The sequence below is a fragment of the Orbicella franksi genome, chromosome 1, assembly GCF_964199315.1.
Source record: "Orbicella franksi chromosome 1, jaOrbFran1.1, whole genome shotgun sequence".
Taxonomy (NCBI): domain Eukaryota; kingdom Metazoa; phylum Cnidaria; class Anthozoa; order Scleractinia; family Merulinidae; genus Orbicella; species Orbicella franksi.
Window position 1 is genome coordinate 35937148 of NC_138145.1, and position 23947 is coordinate 35961094.

The 23947-nt window shown below is 37.9% G+C and overlaps 5 protein-coding genes and 1 pseudogene across 6 annotated transcripts in view; all 6 read right to left on the bottom strand.

Moving 5' to 3' along the window:
* LOC145479967 (uncharacterized) overlaps positions 1-23947 on the bottom strand; it is a 331443-nt pseudogene that overhangs the window by 292295 nt on the left and 15201 nt on the right. The window lies entirely within an intron of this gene.
* LOC145479996 (uncharacterized) overlaps positions 1-23947 on the bottom strand; it is a 239927-nt gene that overhangs the window by 29548 nt on the left and 186432 nt on the right. The gene's annotated exons all lie outside the window — the stretch shown is intronic.
* LOC145480470 (uncharacterized) lies at positions 6668-15044 on the bottom strand. The gene is made up of 2 exons (XM_081458725.1): positions 14307-15044; positions 6668-7173 (listed from the first exon to the last, which is right to left on the bottom strand). The coding sequence occupies exon 1, from the start codon at positions 15019-15021 to the stop codon at positions 14521-14523; it is 501 nt and encodes a 166-aa protein (XP_081314851.1). The 5' UTR covers positions 15022-15044; the 3' UTR covers positions 6668-7173; positions 14307-14520.
* Positions 11986-19940, bottom strand: LOC145480212 (tyrosine-protein kinase receptor Tie-1-like). Its single transcript, XM_081458610.1, has 7 exons — positions 19895-19940; positions 19445-19694; positions 17575-18042; positions 17118-17329; positions 16794-16834; positions 16481-16577; positions 11986-14176 (listed from the first exon to the last, which is right to left on the bottom strand). The coding sequence occupies exons 2-7, from the start codon at positions 19466-19468 to the stop codon at positions 13996-13998; spliced, it is 1023 nt and encodes a 340-aa protein (XP_081314736.1). The 5' UTR covers positions 19469-19694; positions 19895-19940; the 3' UTR covers positions 11986-13995.
* On the bottom strand, positions 20134-20731 carry LOC145480704 (fibroblast growth factor receptor-like). Its single transcript, XM_081459013.1, has 2 exons — positions 20597-20731; positions 20134-20262 (listed from the first exon to the last, which is right to left on the bottom strand). Exons 1-2 carry the CDS (start codon positions 20729-20731, stop codon positions 20146-20148), a joined length of 252 nt encoding a protein of 83 aa, XP_081315139.1. The 3' UTR covers positions 20134-20145.
* Positions 21430-23018, bottom strand: LOC145480832 (uncharacterized). The gene is made up of 2 exons (XM_081459162.1): positions 22800-23018; positions 21430-21722 (listed from the first exon to the last, which is right to left on the bottom strand). The coding sequence occupies exons 1-2, from the start codon at positions 22901-22903 to the stop codon at positions 21440-21442; spliced, it is 387 nt and encodes a 128-aa protein (XP_081315288.1). The 5' UTR covers positions 22904-23018; the 3' UTR covers positions 21430-21439.

Here is a 23947-nt window from a genome sequence, read left to right on the forward strand (position 1 = left end):
TATCAAAGGAAGAAATTGAAAAGACACTTGCTTTGATGCCGGCGACGCAGCGGAGAACATTTCCAAGAGGAAACAGTCACCTGCAACTGGCGTTTGAACAAGAAGTCAAGGATACCAAACTGTGAACAAATCTGTTCCTTAAAGCTTGTACTCTCTATTGCATTATAAAATAAAGGACTTCTTTTTTCTTTTCTGAAGAAGAGCACTCTACATAAATCTCATTCTTATATTAGATACCGCTGTCTAAAGAATATAATGTTTTGCAGAAGCCATCAAGAGAAAGCAACAACAACAACAATTTATTGGTATTCCCATATAGATGGTGTTACCTAAATGCAGAATCGCTAAATAAAAATTCAAAAACGAAACAAATTACAACAGCAACCAGAAAGAAAAATAAACATAGTTAGTTACAAGATTCTTCATTTTAAGTTCTAGGGTTACAAAGTTCTCTTATTTGTAGTGCTTCATATGTAAAGTAACCTAGTTTTTTACAAATAAAAGTATCAGCATTGTTAAATAGAAATATTGTTTTCTCTGTGTTATTAAAGGAATCAAGTTTTGGATATTTCTTGATGATGTCGTTTGTGACTTGTTGTCTAATATTATTGTATCGGTCACAATGAAATAAGAAATGCATTTCATTCTCAATTTGGTGAGAACAGCAGTACTGACAAATTCTAAGAGTTTCAGGTAATTTAGGAGTACAGTGTCGCCCAGATTCAATTCTAAGATTATGATTACCAGATCGGAGTTTTGCCAAAGCTTGTCTATGTTTGAGGTTCTTTACTTGTTCTAGGTACTCAGATTTGCTTACATCTCTTTTAAAACTTGAGTAGAAATTCAACTTTCTGTTAGACCGAATTATCTCCATTTGGTGTCTTTTCATATCATTTGAGATGTGACATTTTAGTTTTCGTAAATTATGTTTGATGATTTGTTCATTGTAATTGTGTGTGTTTATATTATGCGGATGGTTTTGGTCATCTAAATAATTTTTGATGATTTTATTGACTGTTAACATGAAAGAGGACTTTGCTTCATTTGCCAGTTGATTGGAAATATTGAGGCATTGTTTGGCAACGCTGTCTTCTGGGAGAGAGACAAGATGTAGCCAAAATTTAATAATTCTTGGAAGAATATTAAATTTTAATGACAACCGTCCTGTTTCGTTTCGAGCAGTAATATTTGGTGCTCTTCTGTTGAGGCCGAGGTAATATTTGTAAAACTGTGTATGAAGTCTTTCCACAGGGTCTTTTTCCCATTTTTTGAGGTTTATGCTATCATATGCTCCCCAGATTTCGGATCCATATAAAAGTATGGGTTGAAATAGAGTATCAAATAGTTTATTACACATATTGATAGCAAGTTTATTGAAATCAAGATAACGTTTGGATGCGAAAATGGATCTTCTAGCCTTCTCAACTAAAGCCTTTTTAGAATTTGAGAAGCTTCCATTAGTGTTAAAAGTAACGCCAAGGTAGGTGTACTGTGACGCCTTAGCAATTGGAGTTCCATTTAGAAAGAAGGAAAATTTGTTACGTGTTGATTTACGATTTTGTTTTTGGAAAATTAGGGTTTGCGTCTTTTTTAGATTAATTTTTAATAACCATTTCTCGCTATAATTTTGGAGGGTATTAAGTTGGTTTTGAAGACCAGCAGCACTGCTTGATATTAATATGAGATCATCTGCATAAAATAAACAATTGAGAGGAGACCCATTTGGTAAAATAATTGGATCTGTACCAGTTGAGGATTGTAGTATGCGTGGAAATTCATCTAGATATAAATCAAATAGCAATGGTGAAAGAATACAACCTTGTCGCACTCCTCTGTTGTAATTAAAGAAGGAGCTTCTTTTGTTTCCGTTTTTTATAGCGCATTTAGTTTTTGAATACATATCAGTGATTAAACGATAAAACTGTCCTGCTATTTTATTGTATAATAACTTGTGTAATAACCCATTATGCCAGATAGAGTCAAATGCTTTTTGAAAATCTATGAAGCGGCAAAATAATTTGCCTTTGTTTGTATGTTTTACATTTTTGTCAATTAGTGTTCTTAGGGAAAAGATGTGGTCGGTTGTTCTGAAACCGTTAAGGAAACCAATTTGAGAGGAATGTAATAAATTGTGATTTTTAAGATAAGTGAGTAATCTTTTATTTAAGACAGCCGAGAATGATTTACCCAAACAGCTAGTGACACAAATGCCTCTATAATTCGATGGATTAGACTTGTCCCCTGATTTGAAAATGGGACTTATTAGTCCAGTAGACCAATTATCTGGATAGATTTCTTTATTGAGCAGGAAATTAAATAATTTTGTTAAGGAGGTAGTCAGATAAGGAATTCCACATTTAACATTTCACTCCTTATTCGGTCAAGGCCAGCAGTTTTCTTATTTTTGAGCATTTTTATAGAATGTTTAACTTCATCCTCAGAAAAAGGTTGATCTAATTCAGCAAATTGTGACAGGATTGTTTCTCGGTCTTGTAACTCTTTGATTATTTCATCTTGTTTCTCACAGAGATTATCGGCATTTGGTGCCGAATGTAATTGTTGAAAATGATTGTATAGCTTGCGCAAAGGAACATTCGAGTCAGGTGAAGCTTTTTTCTGAGTCGATAAAGATCTTAAATTGGTCCAAAACTCGGTTGAGGTTCTAGTTTTAATGAGTTCATCAATTTTGTCATCCCGATATTTGAGTTTTTTATGTCGTAATAACTGTTTGTACTGTCTTCTTACAGACAGATATTCTAGTCGAGTTTTCTCGTCGAAAGGATTTTTATGGGTGTTATGTGAAAGGCGGCTTAAAAGTTTTCTTACATTACTGCAGTCACTATCAAACCAAATTTGAGAGTGCCTTTTTTCGGAGTTCTTGTTCACTTTTACCAATGGTAACGAATGTTTGGCAGCAGTTTCTAATATTGTTATGAATTTATCTACTATTTCGTTAACGTCTCCTACATGATCAAAGTTTAAAATTTCAAAGTCATGAATCAACTTGTTAATGTCATCGGATTGTAGCGCAGAAGTGAATGAGTCTTAAGAATCTTCTGTCCACTTAAACTGTCTAGGAAGGTTGAAGAATGCACCTTCGTTACTTGTATCTTTGCTATTTAACAATGATGAGTCAAGTTTTATCCAACTTAGTAGCTGGCAATGGTCTGAAAAAGGTGATGGTTCTCGAACAACAAACGTTTCGAAAAGGTGCAGAATTTCATGACTAACAATTATATAATCAACCGTACTCAAAGCTTGATTTCCGTGAAAAGTAATTTTTCAGAACGAGTCACCTTTGCATCTTGCATTCAATATTCTTAAATCTAATGATTTACACATTTCTAGGAGATGTTTTCCTAGATCGTTAACATTATTATCAAAACTTTTCCTGGGCGTTACCACAGTTGGTAAAGGGGAGTCACCCCCTGGTACAAATTTATAATTGTCGTTGCTGATGAAATCATTTTCTATTCCCGTGCGAGCATTGAAATCACCCGCTAGAACTATATAACTATTTCTTTTGAAAAGATTTATGTCATTTTCTAAATTTAAAAGTGTATCAGGATTAAAATAAGGAGAGTGTTTTGGAGGAATGTATCATGAACACGATAAAATATCTTTGTCTAACTGAAGAATGTTTTAGTTATTTTTAGCCATATATACTCAGGGGTCTGTTTGACAAGTGAGAAATGGGGCGTGAGGAATTTTTTCACAGCTACTAAAATCCCACCAGAAAATCTACCAGATCTCTTAGTGTTGAGTTTTCTGGGTGGACTAAGTGCAATTATGTCAAAACCGGGCAATTCATTCACATCCGAGCCCCAGATTTCTGACACTATGGAAATATCACTGCTATTAAATTGATTAAGAAAATCACTATTATGTAATTTGTGACCAAACACCGAACTTTTGCCCAATCCATTAATGTTCCAACAACTGAGTTTCAAACAGTTTGTTGAACGAACTGATAACTGCCGAAGAAAACACATTAATTGAGATCAATAAAAAGGATACCTACATGGGCTTTGTTTCGAAAATGGATGAATTAGAGGAGTTCCTAGAAGTTGTCATCATATTCGTGGCAAGAGTAGTACCTAATGTATTTGCGGTAGGTTATTATGATTGACGGATCATCTCGTAAATGTTTAGTAATTTTATCATAGTTTCAGGGTCTACAGGGGATTTGACCACTTCCGTAAAAAGCCTTGGCTGTTGCTGAAGTGGTGGTTGTACTGGCTGCTGCTTGATGGCAGGTGTAGTAGTGGGTGTGGTGTTCAATGAAGAGATCTGGTCCTTACGTAAAGGGAAGTGTTGAAGAGAATTCAAATCATGGTGTCTTGGGGCGACCCTTTGAGGTGATGTGAGGCGTCTCGAAATCCTGTTGAAGGCACAGTCTTTTAAATTAGAGACCAGTGCTCCTATTTTCCGTCTTTTGACATGCTTTTGATCGTACAACATGTCGCTTGTGATTATTTCATTATTTACAAAGTAAACATTGGGGTACGATCGCAGGCGTCCGAGTCTTCCATTGAGTTGTGATCTCAAAGTGTCAAAGGCGTCATTACGGACAAGAAGGGATGAGATAATTATCTTCGTTCTCGGATACTTTTGTGCTGCGATGTCGACGAGAACTTGGAAGTTTTCAAAACATGCATCGAGCGGTGTCTTTTCGATATCATTTGTTCCCGTGTGAATAATTATGGTTGAAGGGGTGCCGAAATTCTCCTTGTTCAATGTATCAGTTGCAGAGGCGATGGTAGGTGTGAAAGATTTGAGCACAACTGATGTTGAAGAGAATCTCTTGGTGTCGATAAACTTTCCGTTCGAATCAATGAGTAGGACATGGTCAGGTTTCTCATTGAGATTATCGGGTGTGATTTCGTTTTGTTGAGGAGTAATTCTGCTTGGATAATTATCATGCGGCGGAATAGAGGCCGGGATTTGTAAGATAGGGTGCACATGGGACTGCGAGGTACTTGAAGTGTTGTCCTCCTCGTCGTTCGCTGTTGAAAGGACATGGAAAGGATTGCTGGTTAAAATGTTATTTGGGCTGGTTATATCTTGGCTGGTTTTGTCTTGAGATATCTTTGTTCTGGAAGGCACATCTTCAGTTTGCACAGTTTGATGACAGATTAGTGTGCTCGGTTTCAAAGTAATTTCCTGCAAAGTGTTTTTCTTTTCATATTCCAGCGTTTCGATCTTTTTATCCATCGCTTTAATGTGTTTCTTGAGGTTTTGCATCTCTGTTTTAAGTTTTGCATTTTCGGATTGGAGAAGTTCTTTTGTCGTCTCTACATCAATCATGCGTGATGACAATGATTTGATTTGTACTTTGTAGTCATTGTCCAATTGTTTAAGTTTGTCTTCCAGGAGATCAAACTTCGAAGTGCATAAATCGTGTGTCACATTGGGTAGTTCAGTTTTAAGCTCAAAAAGATCCGATTCCACTGAGGCAACAACCGATTTGAGATCAGAAATGGACGTTTTACTTCTCACACAAAGTCCCCGTGGCGAGTCGAGCGAATTCCTTCTCTTCCGGTGTACAGAAATCGGTGTCCCCTTGGTCAGAGATTTTTGATCTTTTCCATGAAGGATAGGTTCATTGGCCTCATCTTCAGAAAGGCTTTCTTCCGGTGGTAGTGAGGGGATGGTCGTAGGTTGTTTAAGAGCTTTTCCCTTTTTGTTAGTAATGGCCACTTGTGAGGCTTCTTCCAGGTGGCTGAGTGTAATTGCGATCTCCTCCGGTGTGAATGTTGTGAAATCGTGATCACTTACTGCTGTTGCGCCGTGGTATAAAGAGTATAGATGTTCTGTCTTCTGTTTTATGCGATGAAATTCCTTTGTACACCATAACTCGAAGGAGATGCCTTGGCACATGATAACCCCAGTTGTTAAATAGACAGTGATTGTGAATAATGTCGTTCGATGCTCCGGAACTGCAGTTAGGCGACTTATTTTCATTTCTATGTGTTCAAAGGCCGAGTCATCGCCGTTTAGATGATCAATCCATTTTATGTGATAGTCTTTGTTGTTATCAAGTAGATCAAAATAACATTCTTGTAGGACCTTGACCCAGAGGAGAATGCGATCTTCGTTTGTAATGAAAGCCGCACATCTTGCGGTGCTCTTGTAAATAGACAAATCGATTTCTTCAAATTTGAGCTTCTTTTGTTTGCCGGATTTTGGGGAAAACGGCTTGATTACATACTTGTCCCGTAATTCCTCCATTTTCGTATAGTTCACTTCGGTCGATGACCTATAAAAGGTCTAAAATAGGCAAATTTTATAGAGCCATGCGGACGTGACCGCCCGCCATGACAAGCTCTGCCGCCCCTGCGAAAGAAATTCCCAGTAGTCTGGGAATTCCTAGGAATTCCAAGTTATTCCAAGACATGCAAATTATGCTTTATCCAAGACCTTCGAATTTCTGGGAATATTTGGGAATAGTGGAAGTACTACTGGGAATTATTGGGAATTCCTAGTAATTCCAAGTTATTCCAAGCCATTCAAATTATGCTTAATCCAAGACCTTGGAATTTCTGGGAATATTTGGGAATAGTGAAAAGTATGACTGGGAATTATTGGGAATTCCTAGGAACTCCTATTATTTCCCAGACTGTTTTAAAAAATGTGTTTGGAATATCTAGGAATTTGTGGGAATAGCTAAAACACCTGAAATATTGTTGGAAATTTCTATAAATTTCCTAAAATGTCAAAATTAAAGATGAACTCAGTGCATGAATCAGTTTCTGTAAATTAGTAAAAAATCAACACGATCATTTCTCTGGAGTTCCATACCTTTTTATTGTTGTCAAGCTCCAAGATAATTATTTCCAAACAAATGTACATTAATTCAAGTTTAAGTCTGACAATTCAACATAAAACTATAGCACTGATAACTTTGCTTTTTAGATCCAACATGATTTGTTAGTGTATATGTCCCCGTATGGACCCTTAAATCAAACACCCAGAGTTTAACTGATAGAAAAATGGATGCTCTTAGATTTGATAAATAGATTAATCAAAAATTTTTGTCAGCATAAATGAATATATATTATTTACAATTTCAATAAAACCAAAAGTATATATATGCATGTATATATTTAATATAATTGTAGATTCACACACATACCCATCACAGCCCACTGTTGAACAATTTTTGACTTGATCCTTTATGACTTTAGGAAAAAGAGGAAGACAGCTCTCACAGATGTCATAAATGAAAAGCGCACAGTTTCCACGCGCTTGCTGTACAAAACTGTACTGTGACATTCTGTGGACAAATTACTGGTAGTTTCATTAAAACAAGGATATCTCTAGCAGCCTCTCATTGTCATACAATGTCTTGAAATTAAGGCCAGAATAGCCATACAGGCATATTCTTTGGCAGACAATATTTTTTTCTTGGGAACCGTTAGTTTCACTTTCACCAGGGGAGTCCAGTGAATGGCCATCAGTGTCAGAGTTCTCAATTTCTTCAGAGGAGTCAGAACTGAAACTTCAACATCATTATCTGAGTCACTGTCTGTGGACAAATCTGAGTTGTTGTGTATTACATCAATTGGTATTTCTGAAGTCTTTTCAGATATAGGCAACTCAATCTCCTCAAATGCTTCTGTGAAGCTTCAATTCTTGCATAAAGGTTCACTCCATAATCCATCAAAGTCATCCACAACATTTTTGCCAACAGCCATCTCACTCAGGTGAGCCGAACACTCTGAGGTGTTCTGTTCATGGTGCTGGAAATGATCTCCAGGAAAAAGGGATGCAAGAGAGGGAGATGACGTCAACTGGCCTGTGAAGACTGCTATAAGCGATTTATGTGGTCGAATCTTGTAGATTTTGGTATGGGTATAGTGGGATCATCTATATGTTTCTTGTATTTCCTTGTCGTCGCTGTCACTTTAATTCATGACACAACAAAATCAAAAGAATCGAAAAGATTATGAGTCAATGGGAAACAAATAAATAACTGACATAAATAAATGACAATGCAAATAAAAGAACCTACATCTTGATGTATTGAAAAGACTATAGATCTCATATCATGTTAATCCTTAAAAATAATTCAAAGGCAAAAATGACAAGCATTGCAAATTTATACTTGCTGCATTGTGCTGACTGGGTGTTGAAACACGTGGGCTCTCAAAATAGATTTGGTGGACTAATACAACAAGCTTAAGCTTATTTCGCAGAATTTATCTCGGTTCCTCAGGTCGATTTGAAACCTTTTAGGTGAATTTCGGCTTTTGGGGTTTTTAAAGAGCACACAATGCATTGCTTCGTTTGATTTATTTACAATTATAGCTTATCATAACAGAAAATCCCCATAAAATTGGATTCCTTACCTTTGCAGTGAACTTGATTCAAGTGCTTCATGATCCTTTATCTTGACAACCGTCGGGAACAGATCAACCAGTTGAAGTACGTTCCATTTTCCTCCTTGATTTCTTCGAAAAAGTTTGTGTAGTTTTTTCCTTTTGAAGCAAGACCCATCTTTCAAAAGACCACCAAAACAGCGTGGAAAGTGAAGCAGACTTACTATCGAAAGCGACTAATCTGGCAACCTCGTTGCCAGTCTCTCTCTCCTTCTTCTCCAGTTTCCATTCCCTCCTCAACTGATCAACTGAACCAATCACAGCACGCAAATTTTCACTTGACTATCCTCGTGACTGAACGTGACAAAGATCATGTTAGTCATTCTCTTTTGGCGCCCATCTTTGAATTCAGCATTAACGGTTGATCGCTCGTGCGTATTAGTAGTCATTTCACTTCCAAAATTATATCAAAATGGTTTTTGCCGCGGTCCTGTGACTAGAAGAAAACAGCGTGAGTGTCATTAACGAGAAACATGTTATTCTTGGCGAAGATTTGGAGCTAAAAGAAAGTCTTACTGTGGATGTTTCAACGGGGAAAAATTCAAAGGGCACAAAAATATTTGGTGAGTAATCGAATTAAAGTAACCTTATATTATACCACGTAAATTCTTGTATTGAGACAAAAGCTTTTGAATGAACTTTATCATCACGAATCATACACGAGTGGGTCACTCAGTCATGGCATGAAACGAATTCTGGCTAAAGCAAAGTTGAAACAATTTAGGTTACCGTTGGCCAGAGTGCGTGCCTAAACAATTTGATTTGCGAATAACAAGTCGTTTCTCTCGCCACACTTGTTCAAACGAAACAAATATAGCAGTTCTCTCTGATCCCAGTCAAAGTTCTTGACAAAAACTCCAACGAGGCAGCCACAGTGTGTATTGTGTATATGTCTACTGTGTGTTTCAGCCAGACTCTATGGCAATCCGTGTTGATCTTCAATTTTTGTCCACCCGTATAGTCCTTTGTGTGTGTTCTATTATTTAAATGTTCCTTTAATGTTTTAAGTGTCTTTTAATATTTCTAATGTCTAAATTTGGTTATTAAAACCGTGATATATATCCTCCAATTCGAGAGTTGTTGATACACTTATAGAAGAAGGAAAACCTTGATTTAGTCTACTGTAAGCTCAAGATTTATGTAACATATTTATCAATAGTATACAAGCACCTTCACAATTATCAAGTCTTCTCTTTTAACATTTCAACCAGCTTACAGTCAGGTCTTAATTAGCTGCATGTATTAAATTGTGAGCACATAAATATTTGGAACTCTGAGTCTTACAGTACCTCGTATATATCACAATGTAATGTATTTTTTTAATTTTGTTTTTGGTGTCATACAACAAAGATGAAGATGAAGAGGCTAGCTGTTGACACCCTAATTAGAGGGCAACAAAATAAGCTGCAGAATCAACAGAAATAACTGAACAGCAGCTAAGTTTGCCCAACTCAGCCTCTTTAAATTTTAAGGAATATTTCAGTTTTGTTCTTATCATTGATTCCTTACAATCATGAAAATCCAGATTTGTTCCACATAATAACAATAATTTAAGCTAAAATCTTGTGTATGGAAAATTGTTGGACTTGTAAACCAAAGAAGTAAGTAAATTATCTGAAAAAGTTCTCTTTTTATCAAACATGTAAAAGTGTGACCTTCATATCTGTTTTCAGTTTTACTTTTGATTCTTGATGTAATGAAAAAGAAACAGGATAGTTATTCTTATGTTTAAATTCATGAAAGCCAATGTAATAAACCATTAATTTAAAACCTCTTTGATGTGATATCAGTGACTTTATTTGTTATTTTAATGCCGGGCATTAATCATCAAAACTTTGTCTGGCCTACAAATGATACAAAATTCCCAGTTTTTCTCAGATTTTCCAAAAAATTTCAACCTATTCTCAAAAAATCCTACAAATTCCAAGTTATTCTCAGAAATTCCTCGGAATTTTTGGGAATTTTAAGGAATTTTCAAGGTGAGTATATTTCAGTTGGAATTCCTAGGAATTCCGAGTCCGAATTACCGTGAAAATTCACATCTTAGATTCCTAGGAATTCCTAGGAATTTTTTCCTAGGAATTCTTAGGAAATTCCTAGGAATTCCTAGGAATTCTTAAAGTTTTCTCACAAGGGCGTGCTACACGGATTTTGAATACACGGATTTTGACTCTCGACCCCGCTTGTGCACCGCCCTTAAACACAACTTAAACAAAAGAAACTTTAACTCTGTAAAATACCATTTAACTTAATCCTAAAAGGTTTTAACTGAAGGCAAAAAGTATTTCTTAAACTGTTTTGCGGAATTTCCTAACCGATAATTATTCCGCTGAATACAAACGTAATTTTGTGGTTGGTCAAAATAACGAGAATAAGGAAGAAAATTTAAGGGTTCTTGTGAATGGTATGGTAAACACGTCTTAAAGTATTTAAACCGAAATCATAAGGAAAAACAATAAAATAACGAGCAGTCCAAAGTATGTTCTCAAATCTTGTCCATAACAGTTATTCCGCGCGTCTAGTCACCGTGAGACACTCACTCTTGTTTTGATTTTGCCGACGATTCTCGAGTGTTCGTCCCTGCATCTTCAATACACCTGCCGAATTCATTATAGACTGGTACTGAGTGTTTCTTTCAGCATACAGATCTGAATTGGAAGCTTTGCGACAGATTTATGATCGCTGCTGGTGGTTGCTGTATATCATAGTCGAAGAAAATGATAAAAGAGTTTCTTTGCTTCCACTATTCTTCATTTACCAATTTTGATGTCCATTTCCGAACTGATTACACTGTCTCCAAAACAATTCTATCTTTTACAAAATTTCATGGAGCTATCTAAGCACGTTTCTTTTTCTTTGAGTGAAACAAATATAGTGTTCAGTCAGCTTGCAGCTGGTTGAGTAAATGTTTAATAAAGTAATATTTCTTTCTCCCTTTTACAACCAATACCAAATTGCAGGAATCACTTTTCCTGCAAAACCGAGAATTTTTTATTCCAAATCCGCATTACGTTGTGCTCAGTATTATATAGTTATCAACTTCCTGCATAATGCTTTGGGAAAATTTTTCCTACAGCTTCGTTTAAGACAAAGAACTATTTACATACGTTTGACAAAACCCTCAGTTCATTATAAACTTTTACGCTTGCCCCACCTGGAGTACGTTTTAAGCTGGTGTAAGCAGAAATACAAGCTATTCAAGATTTAGCACTTTGCTTTTAAAAATCGTTCAGATGAAAGGGTGTCTGGAAAACCCAAATAGCGAATAGCGAATAGTCTCGAATAGTGCGAATAGTGGCGAACAGTCACGAGTAGTCTCGAATAGTGGAAAAATAGTGGCAAATCGTAGCAAATAGGGTAACCACTATCTCGCAGTCAACCTCGCAACAACGCAGGATGAGATTTTCCCGTTAAAAAGCACAGACGCTTAACAGGACAAAAGGTGTTTCTAAACGTAATTTCTTCTGTTTTAACCGCTGCAAAAGGGTAAATACGTCTTTATTAGGTTATCCTTGTGTTTTCTGTTTTATTAAAATCGGCGATGAACAACCCTAGCCTGAGTCCGGAGAAGAAAGGTAATAAATTCACTGAAACTCTGTTGCTTATTTGAATAATTAATTAACGCAGGATATTAGATCTAAAGCGGTGACTATGGACGACTATTCGTCACTATTCGCCACTTTTCGCCACTTTTCGCCACTTTTCGCGACTATTTGCACTAATCGAGACTATTCGCACTATTCGGGACTATTACCTATTCGCTATTCGCGACTATTCACTATATTCGCTATTCGGGTTTTCCAGACACCTCCTGATTTTGTCTGGACCGAGCGGGAATCGAGGCACTTTTTTGGTACTAATTAGAGCCTTGTCTCGATTGTATCGGGATGACGTTCGTGTCACTTGTTTCGTGTCACTTGTTTGCCAAACCAAACAAGTGTAATGCAAGCGTAACGCTGGATCAAGTAGACAGGATACATTTTCACTTACAGCAGTTTTACGAACAAAATTCGATTTGCCTAGTGGTCTCCTTCGCAGCTGTTATTAGGGTCGTCACGCAACGCCTCTCTCCACTAACTATTAGTGGGGAGAAGAGTTGCGTGACGACCCTAATAACGGCTGCGAAGGAGACTACGATCTGCCTCGATCTGGCCCGACTTAACCCTTATTGATAATTATTTTTGTGATTTATACCTGTTTGCTTGATTCCAGAAAGTGTGTATTTCATGTATTTTTTATCGGCTCATTGTGTAGCCTGTCTACATGCACTCCAAAAAAATCGGAGAGAAGGAAACTGCCCTAAGAGAGGTTGTAGGTCTTCAGTTAATTAGTAACAGCCCCTTAACTGACAACTGACAAATAGACAATCCAAATTTGAACTGATAACTGATATTTGCTCCCCTCCTCCCCACCCCTCTCCCTCCCCCATTCACACCCTCTTATTTTGCCGACACGAAGGCTTATAACTCTTGCCAGTAATTCTAGTTGTGCTAATGCTTCCAGTCTGGCCAAACCGCGGAGAGATATAGTGTGGCCAATGTTTTTAAATGATAGTTCCCGTTTTATCTATATAATTATGTACATGTGTAGATTCCCAGCGGCTACAGTCATGCCTGCTCTGGTCCATTAACTGTGAGTCGGACAATGTGCGCAACACCTTTTGTTTTTCTTAGCCCGTTCACAAGTAGTTTACCGATTTCTGTTTTGCCTTTCCCGCGTCCTTTCTCATGTCTACCCCTGTTTGTTAACCTGTGAGTTCACTGCTCTTCATGCCAGCTGCTCTGCACTGTTCATAGCCGCGTCCTCCAATGGTCCTCAGTTGTTCCAGTTCCCGCATCCGTTTGGTTCCAGACCTCACACCAGTCCACGCATATTCAATGGCGACCACAACCACAAACAAATTAAGTCAGATTCAACACAGGTAACATTAACCTATATTTTAATATATCTAAGCTTAGACCAGTATATCGGCAGACAATTAGCTACAACAAGATATGTAGCAGTCTCAAATTCAGCTTTTTATCTTTACTAATGTCAAGAGCCAACTGGTTAGGCAACCAGCAGCTAGCAATGTCAACACGATTAATGCGCCCCCATTTTCAATACTGCTTCCGAGTTCAGTTTCTAGCATTGCACACAACTAGCGCATCGAGGCATGGGTACATGTTTTAAATCATTTCATAACTTTACATGTTTGTGTTTAAATAACCGTCCCTGATAGAACTACTGAGACAAGAAAAGTCTTACAGGGGCTAGCTACCTTTCCATCTTTCCCGCCACCTCCTTCTTAATTGTGGTTTTTTTTTTTTTTTTTGGTCTCTTTTTACCTAAAAATTTCTTCTCGTGTATTACCAACAATTTAAACAACATTGAACGGATATGGGTTAATAAGTAGATAAGCACAAGGTTTATAATTTTTTTGTTTGTAGTATTTGACGAAAGATGGTTATCTGCGCAATTCTTGAGTTTGTCTCAACTAGATCTGTCTAGGATTATAGTCTGGATTGCATGCATAAATAGTGATTTTTTTTCCTTTTTCAAGTTAAATATGGCCTTTTAAAGTTGAAAGTTCTCGTCCATAGTACATTATCCTGTAGACCTTTCTGTCTCTTTCTTATCCGCTGTGTTCATCAGCGTTAACGGGCAGGTTGTAGTAGGAGCGTGACTCATCATGTTTGTCCAAGTCACAATATGGTACATCCCTCGTCATGATCACCTCCAGTCGATCAATCAACTCAGAGAAACTGGGACGAGAGGATGGATCTTCATTCCAGCACTCAGACATCAGTTCATATCTATCATGGATTAGAAGATGACAAAAAGTTAAATAGCTGCATTGCGGAACAAACCCGATCAATCTACAATATCTGTAAAAGCCAACGTGAAATATATTCTTATAAGATTAAATTTGGAAATACAGTTAACAATAAAGATTAGCGAAAAAACTGAGCAACGACGTTTCGGTGTCATCCTGGCACCATTTTCAAGTTAAAAAATATTTGTGCGAAAAGTAAACTAATTTATACCAATGGTAGAGGTGCGAAATTGAATAAATTAAGATTAAGATAGCTGTTCAATGTTCATGTTCATTCCAATGAGGTGTCAAACACTGGTAATGAGTTCAGTGTCTGTTCAAAGCCTAAACAAATACTTTTGCGCGAATGGAGTCTGACTGTGTGTTAAGGCTCGGTTTCTTCTTGCGAATCCACAACATTTCGTGGATCAAGCAATCGAACTTTCCCTGACATTTCTTTAGGATCTTAAAGTTGTTAGTCAGGTCACCAACTGTATCAACTCGGTGTTCATTTTGAAGGTGTTTTCCGATGGCGGTAAATCGGTGTTCCTCAATGCGCTTGTAAAGATGACGGCTAGTGTAACCGACGTATTCTGCATCACACAGATCACATATATAGTTATAAACAACGCACTGTTGATTGATCAAAGGTGGTTTTGGCTCTTGTACTTTGAGATCATCGCCAATTTTACGGCTTCTGAACACCGGCTGTAGTTTGTGATCAAGTTTATTACTCAAGTCCGAGAGATGTTTCTTTACTATGTCAGCTGATTTCTGGTCTTTAAAAGGCAGGACAATGCGGTAGATATTCTCTGTTGGAGGCGTCGATCTTGTGTCTGGTGACATCACTGAATTAACGAAACGGGTGATGGTGGATTTACCGCCATCGGAAAACACCTTCAAAATGAACACCGAGTTGGTGACCTGACTAACAACTTTAAGATCCTAAAGAAATGTCAGGGAAAGTTCGATTGCTTGATCCACGAAATGTTGTGGATTCGCAAGAAGAAACCGAGCCTTAACACACAGTCAGACTCCATTCGCGCAAAAGTATTTGTTTAGGCTTTGAACAGACACTGAACTCATTACCAGTGTTTGACACCTCATTGGAATGAACATGAACATTGAACAGCTATCTTAATCTTAATTTATTCAATTTCGCACCTCTACCATTGGTATAAATTAGTTTACTTTTCGCACAAATATTTTTTAACTTGAAAATGGTGCCAGGATGACACCGAAACGTCGTTGCTCAGTTTTTTCGCTAATCTTTATTGTGAAATATATTACAACGCTAAATCAGTCAACAACTCCTAATTGTTTTAGAGCCCCCCTGGACAGCAATGGTAAGGGTTCAAAATATATCTTATGTAAATTTGGACGGATATAGTTCATATTGCTGGTTTTCAGTGTCACGCAATTCAAAAGAGATCTAAATAAAAATCAAAACCGGTCGATAGATAAAGTCCAGAATCAGGGAAATGAAAGAAGGTAAATATGCAAAGACTCTCGCCAAAATTCTGGTCACAGCAATTTTTCTTATGCGAGATATGCGGAGAATTTTTTTAACCAAATTTATAGAGATTTGTGTGGAGACGCCATGCTGGTCACGCCCATCCGTATGGGCACCAACATGGCGGCCGGAAACCAACAGAAACATCTGTCACTGAGTTTTGCCACAAAAGCGTGAATTTATCCCTCGAGGAACTCTAAAACATTAAAACAATACTTTTTCTAAGACATGAACTGTTCAGACAGCCAAGTTCCCCGAAATAAGTCACTTTTTTAAGCATCATGAAAGCTCTCTAGGCCGTCATGAAAATGCCGAGTCACGCAAAAGCTTAGAAATTCAAGCGTGGTGTATCACAAAACCAAGAACTCATTCGGAGCGAAAATTTGTATGAATATTAGTTTTCAGCTGCTCTTACACATCATTAAAGTAAAATCTCAATAATTTTGTAGTTCGAATTTTAGTGACGTCATGTGAAAACCAGCTATTACAGATCCTTTGGAGATATTTAATTTAAGCCACTGTATGTAAATAACATTGGTTGTTCGCATATCGGCGAGGTGTTCGCAGTTTAAAAACGACGATGTTTCTCCACATTATTCGTAGTCTTCATGAATGGCTGTCCTCTATTTTTAGTAGCAGCATTACCAGTTGTTTTTATACGAAATAAATATATATATTTAAGCGAGCCACGTGCATTCCAATTTGTGTAAGTACCGGATAATTGCTTGTTTTCAAGTATCTGCCCTATTTCGAAAGAGGGACTACTGATTTCAACGCAATTGAGTTACTTACACGTCATCACAACACATGTCAGGCCTTTCCATGCGATAACCTGTCTTCAAGAGTCGACACAGCTCCCGATTGGTTAACGTGGGATACGGTACACCTCCTGAAATGCAGTCAAAGGAAAAAAAAAAAAAAAGAATAATAATAATAATAATAATAATAATAATAATAAGTCATAAGAAAGTAAGTTAACAGTAAGTGTCACGTGAGGAGAACTGAAATGAATTCTCGCCTTAACATAACAAAGTAATGACTAATTTCGGAAAAAAAAGAAAAAATAATGTAAGGGAGCTAAAAGAAATAATTTTTTTAAACTTACCCATGGTGGCCATTTCCCAAAGAAGTATTCCAAAGGACCAGCTACATGAAAATAAAAAAAGATCAAGGAAAACCGTTTTGTAATTACTGTACACGTACTCAACACGGCTAAGATTTTTTAACGTCTTTTTCTTTTTCGTCCATGTATTATAATGACATGCTGCCCCACGAGCAACCTCTACGCTTCTTTCGTGGTCTCGAAACTTCCCGCGAATCATAACTCGATGATACACGCTAAATCCTCGAAAGAACAAGTTGTACTTCTCCATGTGTGCATCTGAGGGTTAAGGAAAAGGCTTTGCGTCACACAGAAAGATTGACTTACACATCACTCTTGATGGTGTAAATGCTGTCATTAATCGATTCTGGGGCCATCCATTTCACAGGAAGCTTCTTTGTATTCTTTCCACTGTACACGTCCTCGTAGATTTCACGCATCAATCCAAAGTCTGACACTTTGACTCGGTTATCACTGCCAATCAGAACATTACGAGCTGCAAGGTCACGATGAATGAAGCCTTTCTCTGCGAGATGATTCTAAAAAATCATGAAAGAATTACAAGGGCACCATTTCTTTATAGATATAAAGATTTTGATTCTTTTTTTTTTGTGAATGACGTATTAAAACTTTTTTTTTGAAATTACCAATAAACGAGGCATGCAAGACCCATCTCAGTTTGAGATGATTTGTTTACAAAACCTTTCTTGTGGAAGTCGAGAGTCGCAACTAGAAAGTATTTCTATACTTTATCTCATTTCGAATTAGCTATATTAATACCTACCATTCCCCTTGCTATTTGCCAAGCAAAAGAAAACAGCTTTTGAGTAGTAAAGCTGTCTGCTTCTTCGTCGTTATCATCATCAATATTTTCAGTTGATATCAATATGACGGCAGCGTTGCTGTTGCCCTGTGATGTCGAGGGCATCGACATCTGTTCCATGCTTTTCTGCTCCAGAAAATCGTCACAGTTACCTTCGCCAGGGTCGGCGTCATCATCATCAATATTTTCAGTTGGCATCAGTTTAGCGGAAGCGTTGTCTTTTCGCTGTGATGTCGTTGGCATTGATAGCACCTCTATTTTTTCCTGGTTCAGAAAAGCATTATTGTTTCCTTTCTCTTTCTCGTCGTCATCATCATTAATATTTTCAGTCGATTTGAATATGGCGGCAGCGTTGCTGTTTTCCTGTGATGTCGATGGTATCGGCATCAGTTCGATGATTTCCTGATCCACTGAATCATTGCTCTTTCCCTGAATAAATAAGGCAAAAAAAAAAAAAAAAGAACATAACGTAGCAAGTAATGGTAGTAAACTAAGCTTTTGTAAATTATTACGTTATTCATATTTTGGGTAGGGAGGGAAGGATAGAAAATGTAACCCTTATTTCAAACCTAATGTAGCGTGAGCTTTGGTGAGTTTTTCTAATATTGATTGGAAAACATTTGTAGTAATATGTTGAAGTTGCGCTTGCTATACAATTGTTTTTTTCTCAGTTTTGATGTTGGTTTTAATGTTTGTTTTTTTACATTTCTTCCACTTCTGCTTTAGCTTTAGCATTTTTAATACTTCATCATACTCGTAATACTTTTTAGAATATATCTAATAATTTTGATTTCTACTGCCAGTTTGGTTAGGTTGATCTAACTGATCTCATCGTATTTGGCACATGACCACCGATGAAATAAACATTCGTGGATACTTTACACGTCATTTAAATTTCATTACCATACATAAGTACATGTACGTTTGCAGATGCCAATCCAAATAATAATATGCGCATAGACCAATGAATTTCTCGTGTAATTCTTTGTTATAATCTTCGCAAATGTAGTTTTAAGAGCTAAAACTGCCATGGAAATAAACAATAAAAAAGCGACCACTTTCGCTTTTCCATTACTTACTTCAACAAGATTCTCAGCGAAAAGGGTTACACTATGGATGATAGCTCTGTTATCTCGTGACGGAGTCGATTCCATCATCAGCAAAGTTTGCTCTAGCCGTGGTTGATCTTGATCGATCCCATCCTGAGTATCATCTTTTTTCTGAATGGCAAAAATATTGACCTGCCGTGAAATACGTGTATTTTAATACCCTTATTTCACGGTAGGTCAATATTTTGCAAAATCTCTCCTGTTAACAAATAAAAATGGGAGTGATAACCGAGAGGCGGGAGACATTTTGAAACCTTACCATCCATCGAGAGGTCAGACCCGAAATTTTATAGCGCACTAGATTGCTGGGGGGAGGGGAGGGTGAGGTAAAGGGGGAGTTCAAACACGGGGTAAATTTTTGTGAGAGCAGAGAGACTAGAGGGGGATAGCTCCCTTATCTTCGGGACTATAGAGTACCATCGAAACACTCTAGTTCCTCCCTCTATAGGATATCCTTGGCCATTTATCCATACTTCCATCCTGCTATTTAAATGCAGTTAAACTGATCACGTTTTAATACTTTTCTTACATCCGTCAACTTTTCTTTTCATGTGGAATGAAAATTTAATACTCTTTCAAACTTTCCTATTGAAATTTTGACGTCAGGCCTACACCATTTTTCCAAAACAAATTTGAAGAGAACATTTGCCTGATAACATTATAACGAAAAATTGGAGATTTATGATAATATATTCTAAAGTAGTATTCAAACGGTTTCTTACCTGAGAAAGCTGTCCAGAGGACATGGCGATTTCTTTGTTAACTTGGAAACCGCCAGGAATAGCCAAGACCCGATTTTCATCCTGGTCTCGCTCTCCCTGTTAAATATGCATTAAAAGTTAATATTTTAACCCTTATTTATATTTTTATTCATACACTCACCCATTCGTTTGTTCGTTCATTTAATCCATTCAATCATTTGTCCGGCCGTCCGTTCACCATTCCTTCCTTCCTTCCTTCCTTCCTTCCTTCCTGCCTGCCTGCCTGCCTGCCTGCCTGCCCGCCTGCCTGCCCGCCTGCCCGCCCGCCTGCCTTTCCGCCTGCCTTCCCGCCTGCCTTCCCGCCTGCCTTCCCGCCTTCCTTCCCTGCTTCCTTCCCTGCTTCCTTCCCTGCTTCCTTCCCTGCTTCCTTCCCTCCTTCCTTCCTTCCTTCCTTCCTTCATCCAATCCAACACCAATTCTCCTACTAATCCCTCCTCACCGATCAATACACCGCGACAGTCAGCTATGTGACATATCAGTTGACAGGTTATTTTCTTTTAAGCGTTAAATATTTGATTGCAGATACAAACGATACACTGTACAACATTCCCCATCCCTCAAGTTACATATTGGTGGAGTCAAAGGCCTCAGAACTTTTAGTCGCCACTTCATCCCACCACTCACGTTCTTGAAGCCCTAAACATATCTGATTAGAATGGGGTTTAATTTAAGGCACCTACTTGGCTGCAGTCACTCATTTCTTCCTGAGCTTTGAATATTTCCTTGTCGTCGTAACATTTCTTCTGCTCGTTACACCCAGTGTCTTGGTTTCGATTGATCTAGAATACAATGAACGCGATTAGGTCATAAATAACTACCACGATTGGTCTAAACGTGGAAGTAATTAAGTTTCAAGATGAGAGCTGAACATTATCGACTGGAAATCTTGTTATGTTTAGAACCAAGTACAGCCTACTTGGGAGACATCTAGCCATTGAAAATCCTTTAGCTACATGTTAAACTGTGAGCTTTGATAGATTTGCAAGAGCCCCGTATAATTAGCACGAACTGTCTCGTGAAGGACTACACCACTGCTTTACCTTTAAATCCATTACTACAAAACACTTGGGGCAACATCAAATTGATTAAATATTCCTTTGGGAAATGTCTTACCGATCGCCTCCTGCGTCGTAACCACTGTAACAGATCACCAAACGGAACGTACTCTATCACGAGGAACTTGTGCTCCTGCAAAGTGCAACAACCAACCAGGGATACAATATTCTGGTGTGCACCCATCAGCTTCATCTGTTCTATTTCCTGCAAGAACTCTTCTTTTTGTTCTTCGCTCGGATCATCTAAACACAAATGATGTAGTTAAATTCCTATTTGCTACGAATATAAGATTTTAAAACCAGATTGAAAAATCAGTCAGCCATCTATTAGGCTTTGCTTGAGTCACGGTCTGAGTGCATTCCGACCGGAAATTCAATTGCGTTTCGGGCTCAGGACTACCTGCTGTCCAATTTAGGGATAATGGCACATGAAAACAAAATGAAAAGGCGACAGATGATTATATAGTTTTAATGATATCCACACTTTAAAGGGAAATGGCTCAGTTGTGTCGTTCCTAATGTCACCTTAAGCTTAAGACTGGGGAGATACAACTTGCGATCTGATTGCAAAAGACCAAATGCGACCGATCTGTAAAGGGTCAAAGGAGCTCAGTCACGGTTTGCGCGTATTGAGAAGTTTTGCCTCATTTTTTCACATTCGTCGTTTGTAATCCGTGTTAACCTTCTCCATCCTTAGCCATCCTTGTTCCTCTATGGTTTATCATTATCTCTTTGGTGTTTTTCTATCTTATTAAAATGTTATTTTCAGGTTTCCTACCATTTAAAGGTAATTTTGTATGTGGCCAAAATAACTCAAAATACCGTGACTGAACTCCTTTAAGTATTTTGCATACCAGCGAGAATTTAAATCTCTTTCAGGTGTATTTTAAAGACACTGGAACTAACCAATTAGCAAGTTGTGTAACTTGATTCGCCCTTTTATACATGATTTTGCCTGATGATTGCAATTACCTTGCAGTTCTTTAACAGCAACCACCTGGCATGGCTCCTCGGGCTTCAGTGCTTTTTCAGTTTCAAACACTTCAATTCCAACTCGTCTCTTTAGAGTTGCTTTGTAAACCACACCAAATGCTCCTCGACCCAGCTCCTCCTCGTATTTTATTTCCTCGGGGAGAAGTTCCCACTTGTCAAGTGGAATAATTTCTCGAGCTGAACGAACTGATCTGTGGACAGATGGGAAAATAGTTTAAGCACAAAAAGAGTTGTTTTCAAGTAGTATAGCGCAGTGGGCTATTATTTTACTTAAATCTTGCTGCTTAGAAGATGAATGTCTTAGAGCTTGGCGATGAAACTCAGCCATTCTGCATTCTGTCAATACGTTCCAAATTGGATACCAAGTTCTGCAGTGGTTAAGACTGCAGTTAAGCATATACCATCAAAGCTATCTGGACTTCCGAACGAGAGGTATTGTGCTTTCCTCTAGATAACATGCTAGTCCGTTGAAAGCTACCTCCGCACATTTCTTCAGGTTGACCTCGCACTTTGGGGTAATCCATTTTAGAATATCCCGGGCTGGAGAGATTCCCAAATAGATTTCTTACCCATGAACACAACGCAGTGACCCCAGCCAACGTACCAACATGGACCGCTAGCAGATCCCGAGTCCAACGCGCTTAGTTAGTTAGTTGGAGTGCAGCACGAAAAAAAGCGAGCGAAAGAAGGAGAGACGGGTTTGGTGTGAGGAGTGAATGATTGTTCTCTGGCTTTCCCGTACCACATAGGCTCGATTTTCAGCCGTTTTGGGAGTGCGGTTGTTTATCCTCCTCCCAAGGGGCAAGGAACGCGAATTCACAAAACGGCCTACGAGCCTACGTACCACACTCCTCTCTTATTTTTTTCTCTCTCTGTGTTTTCCCCCACTGCTCCCCAACTAACCAGTGGGCCACTCCGCCTCCCATCATTTTGCCAAATCATTTCACTTCCGATTTCTTGTCTGAACATCATAAACTATGTTTGTCTTGGGGTACGCATATGTTATATGTAAGGTCAATTTATAATAGTAAAGTTTTCATTGCTGTTAGGTGAATAAATTTAAGCAACAAAGAGGCAAGGTCTCCATTAAGTCTCAAAACAGCGCCTGCTGAGAATGGAACCGGCTGTAATCAACTTATAGATACAGCTTTTAGCTGTAAAATGCTATAACATTCAGTATCTCTCCTGTTAATTGTTCCAGTTTTGCAATAACCAACGAATTTATCGTGTTTCACCTTAAGTACGAGGTAACAACAACAGTGAATAACCTTTTGATTCGCTTGTGACGAGACTGTCTGTGGCACCAGAAACCTAGAACAAAACATAGCACCAGGAACAGAATGAAGGCGATACCAGATACGATGTAGATCATCCTTTCATTGGAGATCGCGGTTTCTTGTGTTGGTTGACCAGCGGTTTCTTGTGTTGGTTCACCAGAATTCCTTTCTGTAGGCACTGAAGAAAGATACTAAATTTCTCTCTTAAGGAGGCTGGGAGCTTAAGTAATGTTTGAGGACTACATTGGAAATAACTGGATGATGAACACTCCGAAGGCTGCCATAATTGGATGAAGTCATAACTCCAATTTTTAAAATTGAATTTTTTTACTAAATGAAAAACGTGTCGTCCTGTTTTGCTTTAATTATATCGGGCTTGCAGCTGTCCAAAGTTCATGATAACTGAGACTACTGGTACTGTTGAAAATGAAAGACATCATTGAAAAGATATAAACTATCAAAAAACAGAAAATATTGTGAGCAAATTTTCGCAATTTTCCAGGGTTTATTAAAAAATTTTTAGTAAAAATCCAAGGTGGCAGATCCATTCTATGACAAGGACCTCGTAGAAGAAAGTTTGGGACGTGTTATTAAACGTACAAGATTTATGGTCAGCAATGACTTTAATACTCCAAGAGTAAGGGGGCCGGTGTTGGCGTTAAAAGTCCCTGCCCCTTCTCCCGGATGCCTCATCGGTCAAAGAATACCTCAAAAAGTCCATTAGCCCGGTCTGAATAGGGCCAAATAGTATCTGCGAGCCTGTAACTTCAGACGCCACAAGTTTATGACCTTTTAAACGTTCTTTTAAACGTTATCATTTTATTAAAATTTAGTAAATCGGCCAATTGGTAGCGAATTTTACACGTATTAATCAATAAATGAGCGTTTTCTATGCAAATTTAAATTATCTACCTTGCTACGTTTGGAATGATCTTCCTTGATTTCGTTTTTAGAAAATATAGATGATCAAAAGTCGAATTTTCTTGAAAAAATGACCTTTGACCCTACAACCTTTTCCGCAAAAACTTGGATGGTCATTCCAAACGTGAGAGGATAGAAATAATTGAACTGCATCTAAAACTCACTTTTGTTGAATGATTTTACTAAAAACCGCCACCAATTCGTCAAATATTTGTTAT